The sequence below is a fragment of the Numenius arquata genome, chromosome 3 (genome assembly GCF_964106895.1).
Source record: "Numenius arquata chromosome 3, bNumArq3.hap1.1, whole genome shotgun sequence".
In the NCBI taxonomy this organism is placed as follows: domain Eukaryota; kingdom Metazoa; phylum Chordata; class Aves; order Charadriiformes; family Scolopacidae; genus Numenius; species Numenius arquata.
Window position 1 is genome coordinate 22,352,788 of NC_133578.1, and position 20,065 is coordinate 22,372,852.

Genomic DNA, 20,065 nt, shown 5'->3' on the forward strand with positions numbered 1-20,065 from the left:
AATGCTATCTCCTGCTCTGGAAAACACAGTAATATATTAACAGATGCTTGCAACCTACTTACACAGATTTATGACAAAAGCATTCTGCTATCATTGCAATAATAATCATTCTGCTAGCTAGCTAAGTTCCATCTATGGCTCTCAAAATTTCAAAAGCCTCTACTACATTTTAAAGAATTATTAACAGGATCTTAAAACCAGATAAGCATTTGTAGGATAGGAAAATCCAGTGTGCACACTAAGATTTAATTATGGTATCAAATCACTACTAGAAAACTAGCCTCCAAGATGCAAGATATTGGGATGATTTACAGGGGCTATGGGAGTCGAGACCCTTTTGCCTTTCCTTCCTCTTGCTCCCTCTCTTCCATGACATTCCCCCACCCAACTGTTGGGCAGGGCACGATCGTAAGTGGCCCTTACTATGTGCATTATGGCTACAGACAACCCAGGAACACAGCTATAGCTCACGCACTTTAATTGAAAATATCTTAATTGGGTTCAATTCATTTTGTATTTGTGAAGAATGAGAGTAGACAAATGTGATGTTGACTAAGTGTACAAGTTCAATTATATTAGTAAATTTTACAGAAAAGAGTATGGAGCTAATCCAGTGTTATTTTAGATGATCTGGGGAGATGAGTAAGGAAGAAGAAAAAAATGTAGGCGCACCTTCCAGTGTCTCCATCACAGCCGATTCTCCCAGATGCTGAGTCTGAACATGCTGTTATAGCATAAACTCATGGCAGATTCCCAAACAGAAGCTTTGTCCTTGATTTAAACACCTACAGAAATACTGCATTAGATATATTTTTGATACATTGCTGGCACACTTGCTTGCTGAAGCACAAAATCAGTTGACAGTAGGCTGTATTGAGCCTCCTGTACAAAACAGTTCAATATTTTTAGGGACTTCATCGTACACTATTGCTCTTGTAGCACCCACATAACTCATCGCTCCATTTAGAAACCAGTCACGGAAAGGAGAGGCCAAAAATAAATGCAAATCACTATAAACAATTTTAATACACTAATTATTGGTTTGGTGGTTTTACCCTACAAGATAATAAAATACTCCCTTTTAGTTTTTATGTAATTTTGATCTTTACATCTGCATTCGTCTATCTGCCAAACAAAGCAGAGCTCTTTACTGCTCTCACTTGCTTCCTTAAGACAAAAAAAAAAAAAAAAAAATGGAAAGGAGGATCAGAGGTAAAGTTTTGTGGGCAACAGTAGCATCTACATATTCAGACTACCCAAGTTTGCAACTGTAATAGTTTGTTGAATTTAGTTTTGGTTTATTTAAACTATCTGGCAGACTCCTCTCAGATCTCGGTTTGTGATTCTTTCAGTATTTGGTTTACACAATTTTCCACAAAGAATGAATGACAAAAAGGAGTCAACAGAATCTGTTCTATCAACTCAATTGCTACATCAGAAAGAGCTCAGTTTCACATACACGTTTGCAGAAATGAGCCCTATTTTCCTTGAATTTGAATCTGCACTGTATCATGCTAGAAACAGACTCAAATTCTGCAGCTAGAGTCTGCTACTTTTCTCAGGAAATTTCTTCAGGTGAAAAAGTGGAATATGGTTGGAAGGAAGCCTGGTTTTTTAATCTTATCTAAGCACTTTTGAAAGGAGCTACAGCTGAAGATAAGGGCTGTTGAGTCACATGCCTTTTCTGCCTTAGAGTTCTTATCATGTATGGGGAATGATCCCATTTCTGCAACCCCAATTTTAAGCTACTGCAATTACAGCATCTTTACAAGAGATGTTCCTGATATGCACAAACATGAAGCAAACTAGGCACAATCATAACTTTTAACTGTGACAGTAAAATTAGGGCTACCATCTACTGCCACTGCAATGACAAGTGAAAAAAAAAAAAAAACCCACCCATGGTTGGCCTTTGAAGTGATCTTTACTTCAGCTGCCCCTGGCTAAAAGGGTTTAAGGGGAGGAGGAGAAATTTTTCTTGATCTCTGAGGTGACATTTAACAGACCTGGGAAACAGACATGGACTGCGAGGGTCTACTAAGGAAGGCCTATGGCATGAATAACTTCTAAAAGCAAATAAAATAGCAATGCATTCAGTACACTTAACGTCTCATTCTTTCACAAAGGACTTCTTCCTTCTTGACTTTATCTTCCTCTTGATAGTAACCATTACCACCAGGGCTGAGACAGACCAAATACCTGACACAGTGAAGAGTGTAGGAAAGAAACACACAATACTCAAAGAATCTTACATCAAAATGCTTGTAAACTCTGCAAATTCCTCCTGCTTGCATTTGGGAGAGTAACTGTCTTAACTATGCCACAGTATGCTTTATAAAATACAATTATCAGAACCAGGGGCAACCACGTATAGTTCAGGCAATTTCACTTTTTAAAAAATTATTATTATTTTAAAATCCTTTCACTAGAACTTTGTATATTTTGACTGGGGTAAGAAGTTCTACTCCAGGCCAGATATCTCAAGAGGTTCTCAAGCCAAGGAGGCAACAATGTCTAAGATCCACTGCATTGCACCACACTACAAGCAACAAGCGCTGCAGGTGTAAGTGCTTGCTGCTTTGTCTAGGTCAGGCTTTGTGAGCATGCAGAAAAAAAATGCACCACTGCGTCCTTCGACCCAATCTTACTGCACCATCCATCTTCTCCTGATTCCCAGTTAGAGCTTAGAAGCACCACCCCAGAACTCAGCAACCTCTAAAGGCATGTAGTAGCTTTCATTATATAATTCATGGAAGTGAGTTTTGAACCATATTTTGGGCAGTTCTGTCCCACGGTGCCCCCAGCATCTCTAATCTCAACAAACCAATCTGAAACAATTAAAGACACTCCACAAAAAAGCCACTACTCTGAAGATATGTAGCTGCAGCAGGTACATCCACATAAAAAAACTGCCTAGTTACAACATAAAAGACGCAATGAAGATGCTTCAGGATCTTGCTCACAGAAGGTACTTCAACAGTCTAATATTCAGCTAGCATGTATTTGAAGTTCTCTCAGTTCAACATACAGTCTCAAGAATATAAGATATCCAGCACAAAAAAGTTTAAGTTTCTTAACTTTAACTGTGAGGAACATTCTTTCCCTATTATGTCAGCTTCTTCAGTACTACCACCTCACTCTTGAAAAGTAGTTTCATCAGGAGAAAAAACTTCCTGAACGCATAAGCAATAAATGCAGGCGATTAAAAGAAGCAGGGGAAGGAGCAGACTGTTAGGCTACCTTTGGATCTCCAAAAAGACAGGAAAGATGGCCTTGTAATTTGCTCATTTTGGAAAGCTTCTGAAATTAATTTTGCTTAACTAGTGGTTTAGGCTGAGCCGGCCACTAAACGAATGACATAGTACTATATCTTTACGCATTCCCTTGAATTTGATTATACCTTTCTGAAAGTCTTCATACTCTGAGATGATTCAAAACAGAATTAACTTTAAATATGAAAACATCCCAGAATATTTTGAATCAGCATTTCCATTTCATCTGAATCACTAATAGTCTGAGCCCCATTTACAAACAGAGCTTGGCAACGCTCATTTACTACTAAAAAATTTTTGTATCACCCTGTCTGTCAGGTGGATACATAGACAACATAAGGAAATGTAATAAAGCCTTATACATTTATTGTATAACCAATATTGTCAACTAAGAATACCTTTGGGAAGAGTGTAGAAATGCTATCTTTAAAAAAAACCCACTTTATTTTCTGCAGTGCAGAACAATTGAAGCTTTTCAAGTGGTTTTCAGAAAAGAAGGCTGAAGGTCTGTCACATGAGAATAACTCTAAAAAGGACTAAGTTCTTCTATAAAGGAAAAGTGCACGCAAAGGGCAGTAATATACTAAGCAGGCTAGGTTCACTAACAAAGCCTGTATCTCAGTCATTCCAGCAGGCAATTCATTCAAAAGGTCTTACACCCACCCCCCTTTTATTTCTCCTTCAAGGACACCTCCGGTAGCCCACACTCCATTACAGGCCAGTGCTTGCTCAGCAGTTCTTTATGACAGCATTCCACAGGACAGGGAGGAGGAAATATCAGCTATTCCCATCTATGTATTTCTGATCCATAGGTAAACCGCAATGCCCAAAGAGATCATTCACCAGAAAAACAAAACTATAAAACCACAACATTACGTGGTTTAGTCTCTTTTTGAAGCTAAGTGGCTATAGTCATAGCATTGTTACTCCTACATGACAGATCAGTTTCCTGAAGTTTTAAAAAAAGAAGTGGTCTATCAGTCATCTTAAAGCAAATCTTTGCAGCCAGCAAGGCCCACAAGACATTCATACTTGAGTCAAGGCTGACATCCAGTGGCCATATCTTTTAACTGATTTTTTTTTGTATGCCAACGTGATTTTTAAAAACAGATTCCACAGTGAGATTCTACTTGAGATATTCAGCCTGCTCTTCTGAAAACCACTTGAAAAGCTTCAGTCGTTCTATATTATATGTAATATAAAAATAATCTATTTTCTGTATTTTCACATAATTCATATTACAAGGATTACAGACTGTAAGCATGGTGTTAGATTCATGTATTAGTGATTAATTAGTGACTGATTTCAGTTGATGTAGTATTAATATACAGGTTGTAGCCACTGAACTTCAATCTAACACCAGGGGAACTAATTTTTTGTCAAGTAGAATACAGAACACATGTAAAATGATCATTATGCACAGAAAAATTAGTTTACATTCTATATCTCTTGCTTCATTTATTTCAAAAGCATCAACACCACAATAGACAAGTCTATTTTGATTGGGGAAGTATCATTAAATCTAAGAGATAGATTGTAATCATGTACTTGATTGTGAGTTACTTCAAAATAAAAAGGCTTGTTTTATTTTCCCTCAAAGACACCAGCTGTTATGATTTTGTCCACTAAAAGGTGGGAGAGTAGCATCATTCCAGCAAAGTTGTGCTTTATCTGGCAAAACACGACTTTGCCGGAGTGGTGTTACTGTCCTACCAGCTAAAATACCAAGAATCATTTCTTTCAGAGGCACTACGTTTTGCATCATAACCAGTGAAAACTTCAATACCCAGAAAAGTCTGAGACAAAAGTCTCTGGATTTTGAGTCTGAGCTACAGTTAGTCTTCCTCAGAAAGTATATCCATTTCAAGAATACTAATAATATCTTGAAATTATTTGTAATCTTATTTGGAGGAGATGATGCAAATTAAATGCCCTCTCAAAACCATTTCAGATGGAATATGAATGATGCGCATGGTGCTGATTATGAAGTGTCAGTTGCTTGATCTTAAGTATTTCAGCTTCCCATTTCAGTAGTAATAGGACAAAGTAGCAAGGGCACAAACAGGCAACCAGGAGAATTTTCTTTATAGCACAAGCCACATCACAGTATTCTGAGTCTATAGGATCAGTGTACTTGATTTGCAGTGCAGAATCCAGAAGAGTTATTGCTGAAAAGATATCCAGTTCAGCAATAGCACAGGATAGTACTGTAGTAGCATCTATGCATTCAAACAGTATCTGCAGGCAGGTCAATCAGATCACCTGCTGAAACACAAACCACTTTGAAACAAGTCATTCAGAATACCAGTAGTTTTTGTCAGAAATTGTTTATAGTGGTCTTTAAAAGGTGTAGAATAACACCTAGCACACAGATGCATAAAATACTAGCAGTCACAAAAGACTGGAGTCTACAATTTAGTGTCCATACCTTCTACATCTGGTGCAAAATGTTATATTCACTTTTACTCTGTGCAAACTGAGTCAGAAACTTGCCACTAATACCAGTAAAGACGTAAATATCCTTTTGTGTGGAAGCTATTCTTTCCTGCATTGGGTCCATGTCTGTAGCCAGCAATGGCTGATAACCTACAGGAGAAATGATATGAGCCAGAAGCACACATACCTGGAAAAGTACAAGGACACATAACTATGAGCTCAGTAAAACAAAAGGTTTTCTCAAAGGTACTCCTTTTGTCCTCCCTATTCTTGGAGTAATGTACACAGCTGAAAACTTCCTATCAGTGTCCCACATTCATTCAGTGATGTAAAGATAACCCAAATCATTTTGAACCCCTAGACCATTTTTATTCAGCTGCCAAACATCCTCATCTTCCATAAGCACAAAAGCCACTGATATTTTCAAGGTACCTTGTAACTGCTCTGGTACTAATCTCTGGACAGCTCCGGAGACAGGAAGCATCCTACTGTCCCCTTTTGGTATCCAACAAGGGATCCATAGCCTGGACTGAGGGAGGAAACACTCCTTTAAGAGTGATGCTCCAATCATTTGCACAAAGAACATCTGAGAAAGTACCTGAAGTACTTGGAAAAATTACTTCCAAGGTTTTTTTCCTCCTTCTACACTACAAAGATAAAGCAGCTGAATTTCACTATGAGGTAAGGCTTTGAAGTTAAGTAAATATTATTCTGACTACAGTTAACAATAATATGTTTCATGTGGCAATTAGAGTATCTAAAGTCATGCTAACTTTCAGACTTCTTGGTATCTTGTATTTTGATGAAAATGAAAAAAGAAGGTGTAGGAAAAACAACTTCAAGTTGTGCTTCTATACATTATTTAACATTTGACTTAAGTACTTGTAAAGCCATGCCATCCCATTTTAATTTTCACTTAAACTAATATTTATATGTTTTTATGTATTGCTAAAGAAAGAGGATACATCTGTTTATTGTAAGGAAGAGCCCTACTAATTTTTTGCCTTCTCTGGCATATGGAGCTAACAAGTCCCCAACTACCTTACCACATTTATTTGAATTCAGGAGCTTCAGCATGGGTAGCTGCAAACCTAACCAATATAAATTTTAAAATTTCTTACTGCAACAAAATTATTGTTGAAACAAACCCCATCATCATTAATAGCTTAGTTTCTGCAGCAATCTTCAGAGCCAGAAAAAAAGGTCTGCTTGGATTTTCACTAGGTTAGACACAAAGGATTGCAGCAGAATATATTTGACTGGTAGATGTTCATAGAGAATTATTCCTTCAATAAACCTATTCTTACCTAAAGGAACCAATACTTTTCTTAACTACAAAAATCCTTGTTATACTAGCACCAAAGGTGTTACACCACTTTTGTTAATATTTAAACATTTAAAAACACTGCCTCCTTCCCTCAGCTTCACATTGCAGACTGCATTCCCTCACTCCTGCAGAAGATTTTATGGCTTTATCAGATGCTAAAGCAGTAAGTCAGCTCTGCAGTAGGAACCAAGTCTCTACTGCAGAAAGCCACTAGCTGTTATGTCCCTCACAGTATTTATTTTCTCCGCTCCTGGGAAAACATTCCTCTCAGGTTAAATGGACTTCTGCCTCCCAAACTCAGGAAGCCTTTCAATAGCTGTTGAGAAGAGCCAAGCTGCTTGCCCTCAGGAGTTGAGTGTATGCAGAGGTGCTGCAGCAGTTTCAGCTCTATGTACCAGCTTACAAGCAATCCGACTTCGCCGTTAAAAACTGATGTTGTTTCCTCTTGGGCAGCGCTGCCGAGGCCGAGCCAGCAGCAGCACTCCCTGAGCAGCCGCTGCTGCCCGTGCGCAGGGAGCCGGCGGGGAAGGACCCACACCGCCCGCCCCACCGGGCTGGGAACCGCGCTGCCCCCGCCGCCGCCACCGAGCCAGCCGCCGGAGCTGCCCCTCCGGGCCCCGCAGTAAAGTCCTGAACATGGCCCCATCTATTCACTTTTCTTGCGAGGTCTAACGCAATCTAGCTTTTACCGAGTTTCATTTTATCCCCACGCATCTTAACTCACCTTCTTCGATGCCTCTACTGCTTACTAAAGTCCTGTAGCAGTCAGATACAAAAACCAGGTACTGAGATTTAAAGACGTTTTAAGGCTGAACAGCAGGATTCAGCATTTCATAGAACCATAGAATCACTGCATGGGTTAGGTTGGAAAGGACCTTGAAGATCATCAAGTTCCAACCCCTCTGCCATGGGCAGGGACACCCCCCACTAGAGCAGGTTGCTCAAAGCCCCATCCAGCCTGGCCTTGAACAGCTCCAGGGATGGGGCATCCACAGCTTCCCTGGGCAACCTGTTCCAGTGTCTCACCACCCTCATAGTGAAAAATTAAGCTCTTAGCTCACCAAGCCATAACACAGACTCCTTCTGCAGCTAATGTGTACCTACGTGTACAAACGTACCCATGGACCATGCTACAGGCACACCTAAAGGAAAGAGCTGCTTGAACACCATATTAAATGGATTAATAGGTCAGAGTTCCTCCTAACATTGCACCACGGAAGCAAGTCTATGCTGTTTACATTCTGCAAGATTTATTTACAAACATATGCTTAAACATATGCTTTTTTTGAAACCTCAAAATGAGGTAGAGTTTTGCTGGTTAATGAGAGTCAAGACCTCCCCCAGCTCCAGCGGGGTAGCTACTGTAGGTCCAGTAACCACAGTCAAACACTGTGTGATAAGGCTGATGTTTCACACAGGGCTCACTGAGAGTTTTGTGAAGAGCTATGGATACCCACTGGATTCAGAAGCCAACCAGCCTTGGTGCCAAGCTGTAAGTAATGGTGCCAGCTCTATCAGGAGCAGCAAATGGCCAGCAGCACCCACAGGGCAGGTGGCACAGGGCCTCCCCGAGGGGACAACAGAGCAGGGCCTCTCAGCCAGGGCCCATCCCACTGCCCCAGCAAGGGAGCTGAGCAGGCTGGGGGCAGCCCCAACCCAGGCTGTCAGGAAACTCTGTGGAGACTGAACGGGATATCAGCCAAAGGGACAGCATGTCCAGGCAGGGCTGTGACAGGACCACTGACCAACACCCCACAGCACCACTACGGCCAGGACTGATGGCCTCAGGCTGAGCTGAAATAGACCCCCCAAGACCCACGGGCAGGGGTGTGGGTGGGGGCATCAGGGGAGGCTGCTCAGGACCATTAACACTTGCTAGTGCATTCAGGGCTCTGAGAGCTTGTTTACTAGCACCATTACTGCTATGAGCTCAGAGCCCACTGCATACTGTTATAAACACTTTAAAAAAATCCATTGGTCAAAAGATGCAAATTCTGACATTTATGCAAGTTCAGAGTCATACTGACAACAACAGGGTGTAGGGTGCTGCACCTGGGGAGGAATAACCCCATGCACTGGTACAGGTTGGGGGCTGACCTGGTAGAGAGCAGCTCTGTGGAAAAAAACCTGGGAGTCCTGCTGGACAACAGGATGATCATGAGCCAGCAATGTGCCCTTGTAGCCAAAAAGGCCACTGCCATCCTGGGGTGCATCAAGAAGAGTGTGGCCAGCACGTTAAGGGAGGTCATCCTGCCCTCTACTCTGCCCTGGTGAGGCCCCATCTGGAGTACTGTGTCCAGTTCTGGGCTTCCCAGTTCAAGAAGGACAGGGAACTGCTGCAGAGGGTACAGCAGAGGGCTACAAAGATGATTAGGGGACTGGAACATTTCTCTTATAATGAAAGGCTGAGGGACTTGAGTGTTTTTAGTCTAGAGAAGATAAGACTGAGGGGGGATCTGATCAATTCTTATAAATACTTAAAGGGTGGGTGTCAGGAGGATTGGGCCAGTCTGTTTCCAGTGGTGCCCAGTGACAGGACAAGAGGTAACAGGCACAAACCTGAACATCAAAAGTTCCATCTAAACAAGAGGAGGAACTTCTTTCCCTTGAGGGTGGCAGAGCCCTGGAATAGGCTGCCCAGAGAGGTGGTGGAGTCTCCTTCTCTGGAGACATTCAAAACCCACCTGGACATGTTCCTGTGCAACCTGCTCTAGGTGGACCTGCTTTGGCAGGGGGGGTTGGACTAGATGATCTCCAGAGGTCCCTTCCAACCCCTATCATTCTGTGATTCTGTGGCTCTGTGACTCTGTAATAGTTGTAAGATAAATGTTTGTCATTTTATAATGCTATAAATAATCACCTCTCCAAAAGACAAAATCTATTCCAAATATTAAAAGGATTGCAACTTTAGAACTGTATGGAACTTGACTTTTTCTAACAAATCCCTGTAATTTTCATTTGCAAAACACAGTGTACCACATACAGCAACATGCTTTAACTTGCTAAATATATTTCCAGCAGAGTAATTCATTTTCCAGTTATCAGACAGTATCTTCTATAAATGTGCTACATGAGATTAAAGCATCTGCTTTTTACTGCAACTCCATCAAAACATATGAGCTTCCACCCCTGAAAAATGTAATTACTATATTTAAAAAGGAATAGTGTAAAAGAGTTTTGTATTGCTAATTACAGTTATCATGCTGTCGAAAATCAGGCAGGTGTAAGAAAATAGTTGTGCAAAGTATACTTTACAACAAGAAGTAGCTGAGATGCAATGGCAAGTTCAAAATAATTACTTGTCTAACTATGTTTTCATTGGTACCGATGTAGCAACAGCAAATCTTTAAGATTTGGTTTAGTTTTCATTTTAAGAGTATTCTTGATCTAGTTAAATGTTCAATTTCACCAAATGTTCAGTGAAGTATTTAGTATGTTAAAAATGTATCTACTCTTTTATTTATATGCTTTTTTCTTTGTTCAGCTGAATGCTACAAATACTTTTGAAAATAACTTACTCATGGATAGATGTGTTTAGATACTTAGGCTGTAAGGTGGAAAATATCTCTTGGTGAGAGAAACTAAAATGAAAGGAGAACTATTAGAATAAAAGTAGAAATAAGCAAATATCTTCAAAACAAAACAAAAGCTAATATATTGATACTACACACAGACAGATTATGAGTATTTACTTACCACCAAAATGCTCAGAGTGAGCTTTTGGCTGTATTGTATGGAGATAAAATGGAAAAGTACTGAAGACAGCCTCCGTCCTTCTATGCCTCCTTAGAGTTTAAGTTTTCTCACTGCATCTGCTGAAAAAATGTTGCAGAAAAGCAACATTAAAAAAGGGGAAACGGAGAGCCAGGTTCATACCAGCTGCAAAAGAGAAGACCGTATTTACCACTCCAGTCCCAAAGAATCATTAAAAACTGTTGGGAGCCACAAAAAGACTGTCTTTGCCATCAAAGACCTTGCTTACAGCATTTTCCGTGACAGTGAGTTTAGATGAAAACACAATAAAGCTGATTTGTTTTGATCAGCTTTTTCAGACTACATGCTCAAGATTTGTACCAAAAAGCAAAGACAAAATCCTGGCCTTGCTGGAATCAATAGTTCTGCCACTACCTTCGCGTACACCAAGATTTCATTACAGGTTTTTGTAAGGCTGTGCCATTAAAAAATCATGTTTCATACAGAACAATCAGGTTTTGTCACAGAGTATAGGTCCACATTAAAAAAAAAAATTAAATTCTTTTTTTAATTTTAAAACTGTTGTGCAGTCACAACAGTTTGCAAACAGAAGTCAGTTTGTCAAGATTTACCATACTCAGCTGACTATTCAGCCTGAATCCTGAGCTGTCAAAACCACTAAAACACATTTTGCATTCAAAAAGTAAAATACACGTTTCTATTTTATCTTTCTTCAGATACAATCTTCAGTAAAGGTTTTAATTTTTAAATTTTCATGTTTGATTTCTTTGAGTATTTGAACTTTTTAACTGTTTTTCCTAAAATTCACACATGTGATACAACTTATGGGACTGTGAACCACATTCTTTATAACATTGCTCTTTAATATCAGTATTCAAAATATTGTCAATGGTGTGCTTTCATTATTTTACGAGTTCAAGTCAGGTAGGTTTTTGTTTCTTCTGGGCATTTTGGTCATGTACTGGCACATACAGTATAATGAAATAAATACTCTTGAAATACCATTACAGCATGATGCAGTCAGGTTAAATGGTCAAGGCTATCTTGAGGCCATGAAACACTAGAAGATTGTGTGAAATGTGCGTATTTTTAACAGTTCACCGCAGACAAGATATGTGCATTATTCCCATTAAGATGGCAAAAAAAATGGAAATGCATTTCAGAAGCATCATGTCAAGCTCTTTGGGACAAAAAAAATTACCATCAGAGCAGAGGAAAATTGGAAGCATGTTCTGTCTGCTTCAGGCTGCTCCCAAAAACTGGCCTCCCTGGTGGCTGAGTATTCCTTTAGCATACAGAAATATTCAGATGGTATTTTGCCAGCTATGCTGGCTCCTGATTACTCCATCTCCAGTCCTGTCGCAGGCTTGTTGGACAGCTGAAGAAGGACTAGTCAGGGCTCTGTCACATTCTAGTGACAAGATACCATGCTAGAAGACATTAGTTAATCCATCTTAACAGAAATTACTCAAGGCTTCTCAATAATGTACTGAATTTTGCTAACCAAGTGGTCACAGTTGAGCCAGACCAGGCTGTAAGAGGGACATCCACAGACAGAGGAGAGGGACAGATGAAGAAGACAGCACCAGGAAGGAAGTTTTAAAGAGTCAGGCTTGCTACTACTTCTGTCCATTGGGAAGCGATGGTGAGGGCTGCTGCTGACACAAGAGGTCATGCTACACCATACCAACTGGCATCTCTAAGCACCAATTCTTTATTCAGTGTCCCTTCAAAACGGCCTTGCAACCTCATGTAGCTCTGAAGCTGTCTCCAGCTATGCAATGGTAACAGCAGTGAGAGAGGGGTGTAATATCACTTTGGTTTCCCATCTTCATAGTGCTCAAATACATTCACTTGCAGGAAGAGCGTATCTCTCCTCACGGTTCTAAAATGATGAGGAATTTTCTTTGAGCATAGTCTATTTAGCTGTGGTTTGAAATAGTTCTCATAGACCCCTTTATTCTTTGGAAAAAATGTTAAGCCTAATTTCTCAGATTGAAATACTGAGATCAGACAGCTGAGAACTCTTGGGTTTCAAACAGTGATGGAAAAAATCCAGATCTGGATATGCAGCAATATTTGTGACCTCAGCTTCAGTTGGTGAAATAGTAACATAGCCTTTACATTAATTACAATCTTTGTTAATTAAATGTTAATTATTAATTAAATCCTGAAAAGATTACCAATCTTAATGCCAACTAGTCTCAAGTTGGAAGCATATGTGAGCTGGGGTAGCTGGGCCCAACTTAGTCAACTAAGTATGGAAGTCTGTAGTGTCATCTCCCAGGGACACCAAAGATACTTAGATATGTTTAAATAGTAGGCGAATAGAAATGTAATTAATTGTGTGCTGAAGCATCCAATGTCTAGATTCCTTAATAAAACATGAAACATTTTCATTTCTTAAAAAGAATAAAATTTAATTGAATTGTAGCAGTGAATTTCTAACATTTAAATGACAGCATAATTATTCCTAATAGTAGCTTCTAAGACATTTACTCTATTAAAAGAATATATACATCATAATGACATTAAAATGTTAAATAAGCACTTGGTAAAGTTTGTAGTAAATGAGGCAAGAAAGCTTGTTGTTAATTTTTATTTTTAAGATTTATCTCAGATGCATCAATGCATACATATTTTATATTGGTATCGTTTAGGTTTTCATAAACTGTCACCATAAGAACTGTGTGGGTATTGAGAAGAACACAACTTCAGAAGACAGCAAGTCTAGAAGTGTACTGTATGGTATGTCACATACCTGGAATTCTGGACAGAATAATACCATGCATCCCACTCAAAGAGCTATAAAAATGTGGAGGCCCCACTAAGCTTTTAAAGTTGCACCTGGCAAAAAAAGAAGAGAAATTTGTCCTGAGGGTAAACATAATTCATTAATAAAAGGAAATATCCTGAAGCCAAGAACTTGTTACTAAATGTACAAGCAGAATAGTTACTTAATTAAGAAATTATTTGCCAGCTATGTTTTAAGGTAGGAATTAGCAGTGAAAATGAAAGAATGACAATGTTTTGCTTATGGGAGGCACACAATCCCGACCATAGTTAACATGCTTTTTCTTGTTAGAATTAGATTTTTTCTCAGCAAGATTTAGGGGCTATGTGAGATTTATTATATCTATTTCAGTTAAACACCACATTATTTGTATTCCCTAAAGGGCAAAAAATTGCCTTCTCATTCCTTGCCTTAATCAAAATCTAAATATGTCAGTGTAGCATAGAAAAAGAAAAGTGGCTGAAGAGAAATCAACATAAATTCTTTCCAACCTTGAAAGAAGATTCTTTGTTAGCTGTAACTGTAGCACAAATAGCTGTAGCTGAGTTAGTTTCAGCTTAGGTAAGGATAAGCAGCCATACCATACACAGAGTTACACTTCAGCCATCCTAATTCACCAATTTAGCACTAATTACTGGTAAAGACGGAAAATAGAGAACAGGGTTTGAATCATAGCAAATGGCTTCAGCATCCAGCTACGTTGTCCTACCAGTCCCTCACACGTATTTAATTTGGAGCCAAAGTTGCATCCTTCCCCACAGTCCCCTCAGCTTCCTTGGCTCTGACTATCATAAGGGGACTGAGCTGGTGGACACTTAAGCTGGAAAGGAGGACAGCAGTTAGCATTGGGTCCTCTTTGTGTGCATGTAGGTGGAAAATGATGGGCCCACAGGAAAAAAAAGTATATATTTCTGTGGAAAAGAGCTACTTTAATATGTTTGTTTGTAATGCAAAAGCTTTCTGAGGATATTTGAAGAATTCGGTGACAAGCTGCAATCACTGGTAAAAGAGATAGCCTTCAGGATCCATAGCCACCTTGTTTAGGTTTTGAGGGCATGATATTATGTGTCGGTGCTTGTTCTCTATTACAGTTTTTGAAAGGGTAGGTGTGACAGACAAGTCTGGAGAAACTGTATGACTTCAGACTGGTCTGTCTTTTTTGACCTCCTCACGCTGGGCAATCTCACCAGCAACTGAAATTTCAGTTGGCCCAGTCCATGTGCCAGTAAATACCTTTCTACTATAGCAGTAATAGGAATTCCTCATTATAAGGAGATTCATTTATGTCTCAAAGGGGTCCTACAGACATGGACTGCTATGATGATGTTGAAAGTATGATGCCCAGTACCAAAAGCTGCCTTGCCAAAGCACAACAGATGTGCAGAAGTATGGGGGTGAAACGTGTGTGGTAGTGATTGGAGAAGAGAGTGAACACAACTGGTCTCATGTGTAGGGAAGAGTGTTGGGGTGAGAACAGTCCTATTCCATACATGTGCAAGCATAGATGAGGATTTATGTGCAGAAATGACTGTGGGGGACTAAACCTCGCATGCATATGCATAGCCTGGGGGGAGGAGGAGAGGAATGGGTGGGTGCCGAGAAGGGGGAGCCAGGATTGCTGTTCTTCCCATTTCCCCTTGCCTCTGTCTGCTGGCCCCTCCTGACACATGACACCGATTCTTACAGGAGCTCGCAGCCCAATTCTCCTTCCTTTCTTCACAGAGCATCCAGCACAGGGAGGACAACTCAGCTGACAGCAAGCCCAGGGCAGCATCCTGCATCTCCGCAGAGCTTTTGCTTAGGACCATCAAGGTAAGGAGCCCCTGTCCTCTCTGTGTCTGGACACCAGAATTCCTGCCCTAAACTAGCAGGAGGTGAGAAACCCCACAGACATGGCTGTGTTAGGGACTTCTGTGAGATGCTCAGTCCTGAACGGTTCATTCTTGCCACTGAGCTGCCCTTTTGCTATGCACGGTGCCCACCTGGGGAGAGCTTGCAGGGAGATGACAACAAAACTGAAGCGGGTCAGGACTCATTTGTCAGTCCCTGTGCAGCCTGTGAGCTCTGGGGGTGCCTGTGAGCCCAGGACAAACAGCTCCAGTCCCTGCAGAAGGAAAAAGTCTTATCAATACGTAGCTGTCGAGCCTCTAGCTCAGCACTTTGGGCCTTCGTGTCCCCAGGGTTGCACAGCAGGTACATTCATGCCTGGACAGCACCATCAGGCCATGGCTGTTCCTCTGTGGGACTGCAGAGGACAGGGGGGCTGGGACAGCAAGGAGAAGTATGCATGACCCTCAGTTCTTGAATAAAGAGAATAGGGAAAAAACTCGGGTCTGCTTCTGTACTTCCTCTCTATGCCAGCTCTGGAAAAAGCAGGTTTAAAAAAAACACCCCTGTGAATTACACTTGGAATTCACACTGCATCCACATGGGTACAGCCAAGGTTAAGGTTTCTGAGAAGTGCCGGCTGTACAAACATTACCAGGCAGTGAGAGACAACTGAAGTATGTTTGTAAAATGTCTGTCTCCAGTTTGCCATGTGCTAGAACTGTATGCAGTATGCTTGAAAATCACTCCAGTGTGTCTCTGTTTATTATTTATTACATATTTTGGAGAAGACCTTACAAAAAAAAAAAAAAATTGGCTCATTTTCAGGGACTATATTTTAAAATACAACCTGCTAAGCAATCTGTTGAAACAAAACTGAAAAATGTTTTATTGTCCTTGTACTTCTGTACTATTATTTGTGTTGTTTAGGAAACAGAAACCAAACCAACGATGTTCTTCAGATTCTGGTGGCTTTTGTGGATACTTGAACACCATGAGTTTTTAGCAGAAAATCTCAGGGAAGAAAAAAGATATGGATTGAGAAGACCAAAACCTAAACACAGTCTGTCAAATACTGTAGAAAAATACCCCAGCCCAAGTGATCAAGGTAAATATTGTAATTTTAAAATAAGCGTGGGGATTTTTTTCCCTGATTCATTTATTTGGATACTGGACTACATGGCTAACTTGTCCTCTAAGATATTGCTTACAATCAGCCAGGCTTGCTTCATCCTACATTTTCACATGCCTTTTGCACTTTAATCTTTTTACTCCATTTTTTTCTTTCCCCTTTTGTGGATTTCAGTAAAGGAGATTACTTCTGGAGTTTTTTATGATATGGCTGATAGCCTGTTACTGTCACTACAGGAATAACAGTCCACATAACTGTATTTTTATGGAAGTAATATCATCAGTAGGTGAGAAAACAAATAGTCTGCAGATCCTGATTTTGAAACTTTTATGTCACTGGATGTGTGTGTCAGTACCAGGGACAAAATCTAGCTCTGTCAAGTCACATTCCAGTGTCTTATTCAGTGAGATTCATTTTCCTGTAGATAACTTCCACCTTCCCAGTCCTCATTCTGGTAAGATACACAGTGAAATACCGGGCAAGAGGACAGAATGAATGTATAAAACCACAACAACATTCCTCATTTCATACTACATTACATCACCTCACCTTCAGTTTCTTATTCCTTGGGGCATCTGTTCCGGAGCAAATTCCTCAGCCTCTATATGCTCTATCTTCATGAGAGTCTCACACTTGTGATCACAGATGTTTTCCAATATTTCCATAATTGCACTCCTACTTTTGAAGCCTAAAACACATGTAAGGGTTAAGGGTAGAATGAGATTTAGTATGAAATCGCTTCACTCACCCACCTACCTATTTATTCTAGATAAAGACTGCATTCTGGAAATTGCTTTTTTACTGGACAGCTCCGAAAGTGCTAAGGACTATAATCATGAACAGCAGAAAAAATTTGTACTGGAAACAGCAGACAGAATGAAAAGTCTGCAGCTTAATTCTGGACGTACCCTTAGCTGGAGGATGGCCTTACTTCAGTACAGCAGCACTGTTTTCATAGAGCAAACTTTCCATGACTGGAAAGGTCCTGAAGCGTTCAAATCCCGCATTGCTCCCATCACCTACATAGGTCATGGCACCTACACAACTTATGCTATAACTAACCTCACACAACTCTACATGAGCGAAGGGACTCCAGGTAGCGTGAAAGTAGCTGTGCTCTTCACCGATGGAGTGGACCATCCAAGAAACCCAGATATTTTTGCGGCTACAGCTGATGCTAAACACCAGGGAATTGTATTTTTCACAATGGGAATGACCAGAGTGGCTGAGGAGGTTAGCAATGCTGCCAAGCTCCGGCTCCTGGCCAGCGTCCCAGCATCCAGGTTTGTTTTCAACCTTCAGGAGAAAGAAACTGTGGAGAAGGTTCTCAAAGAACTGGTATGTATGAGAAAGAATTTGAAATAGTTATAGGAATATATGTAAAAAATGGTCTTATTTCCAAAATTTTGAAACACATGCTATTGAAGAAACCTGTACTTTTTACATGTTAAAGTGACCCGCTTATTAATAAGACCACTGTGCCAAAGTACAGGTTTCCTTTCTCTCCCCACCATTCAGATATTGCCAGCCAAAATATTTGAAGTTGGAAACTGAACTAGACTTAGAGAGACCCGTTGTGAAGTTATTTTTCCTCCTAAGAAAGGTATTTTAAACCTCCTTTCTTAAAAAACCAACCAATTTTTGACATCCTAGTGCTTTGTTCTGTAGCAAGTAGGAATGTGACATTGCCTCTTGTATCAAAAAAGATGCAGCTCTTGCAGAACTGAAAACAAATTTGTAGACGTTAATGGAGATATGTCAATTTAGATAAAATCCGAACTTGGCCATAGACATCTTTAAATTTCCATGAAAAACCTACCGTATAATCAAGAGGAAATCTGTAAAATGCGCTTGAAGTTTTGCCTGGGTACCTCTTTTCTGTATGTGAACTCAATTTATAAAAAACATTCCCTGCCAAGTGTGGAGAATAGAGCCATCCTCTAGCCTATCGATCTGATGACACAAGCTGTAGGTGAAGTCCTGATCTAAGCATGCACAGAGATATAAAATAGAAATATGAGTAACAACCAGGAGACTTCTTCAGTGAAACTGGCATCTAAATGATCTCATACAGGCCTATAGCATGTACTAACCTGGCCTTCCTGTCTGTCTGTCCTTCACTTCTACAGTCTGGCACTCTGCATTGGTTTCCCTGCATATCACCTCTCAAGTGACTAAACACACTTTATTTTACTATTCCAAACAGGCAGCCACCCTTAGGTGCCTTCTTTTCAGAACACGGCTGCTGTTTAGTTTAAACAATGGCTTTGGCATAATTATATTTGCATACATGTGAATTTTAGAGAGATGTATTGCATTGCTGCTCATCAACACATTTATGTCCTCTCAAGAGACTACATCAGTTGTGAAAAGTGTGGGGAATGCATTGTATGTGGGTGTTTCAGCTATAGAGATCTAAAAAATAACAGAGCTAATTTGACAATGATAACTTCATGTGATCACTGTGGAAGTCAAATCTTTTCTAAGGAGTTATTGTTCTCATTTTGTGTGCACCTAACAGCATGCATAGAAGAGCTGCTGACTTTCTCAAGTGTAGGGTATGTAGCATTCACTCCTACTAGAGAGCTGCTGCTATTCAGCACTTTGGAAACAGTGTAGTTTCTGGCTGCATTGTTCTCACATACCCATATTCCCATATAGCTAACTGTTGGTTTAGGTCTGTTTACCATTGTAATTTTAGCAAATTATGTCTGGACAAGGAGAGTCGGTGATTTGTGCAGTCAACAATCTATAATAGGAATTGAAATTATTTAAATGATTTTTTAGAATAGAGAGATTGCTAGAATGTTTCTCAGAAATTCAAGTTTAACTAATGTTAGTTAATGTTAATTACATAATTTAATTAACTAGCTGCTGAAGCAAATTATTTTAACATTTTTCAATGTTCTTCCTGTAGAGCTGGATTATGATTTAAATGTTGTTTTGAATATCTGTCTTTACAGAAAGATCTGTCTGAGAAAGAGGTAAGTACAGAAATACTGCTTAATATAGACATTTACAATTATATGGAAACATAATTCAAGAAAACTGACAGCTCAGGAAGTTAGTTAAATATTGAGTCTAATGGGATTGCCTTCAAGTAAAACATACATTTATATTTGCAGGACAGATCTTTAGTTTGCTATCCTAATGTCATTTACTTTCCTTATTTTCAAAATTGAAAAAGAGCAATGTGTGAGTATTCAGGTTAGTACATCATCCAACAGACTCAGTGGATAAGAAAACACGACACACAGTGGTACACTTCTACCCCTTAATGCTCTTTCTATGCAATAGAGTTTAAAAAAGGGAAGGAACTCAAACAAAACTCCACCATTGCACTTTTGCAGTTTATCCACACTGTGTCACCCTGACTGCAGGCACTGGTAGGTCTGGCTGCCATTTTGAGGGGAATAAAGTTAGCTTTCCTTTTAAAGATGTTATTCCTACTTAAGGTACAGTTATCTCAGGCAAAGACTGTTCTGATGAGCAGCTCAAGGAAATTGCTAAATTAAATAAAATAAAATTTAAATTGCTAAATAAAATTAGATAATTGCTAAATA

The 20,065-nt window shown here is 39.8% G+C and overlaps 1 protein-coding gene across 1 annotated transcript in view; it reads left to right on the forward strand.

Moving 5' to 3' along the window:
* Positions 1-16,321: 16,321 nt before the first annotated feature.
* Positions 16,322-20,065, forward strand: part of LOC141463374 (uncharacterized) — a 35,588-nt gene continuing 31,844 nt past the window's right edge. Inside the window, exons 1-3 of the mRNA XM_074145729.1 lie at positions 16,322-16,478; positions 17,272-17,840; positions 19,466-19,486. Of these exons, the coding sequence (XP_074001830.1) occupies positions 16,322-16,478; positions 17,272-17,840; positions 19,466-19,486 (747 nt within the window). The remainder of the gene's footprint in view (positions 16,479-17,271; positions 17,841-19,465; positions 19,487-20,065) is intronic.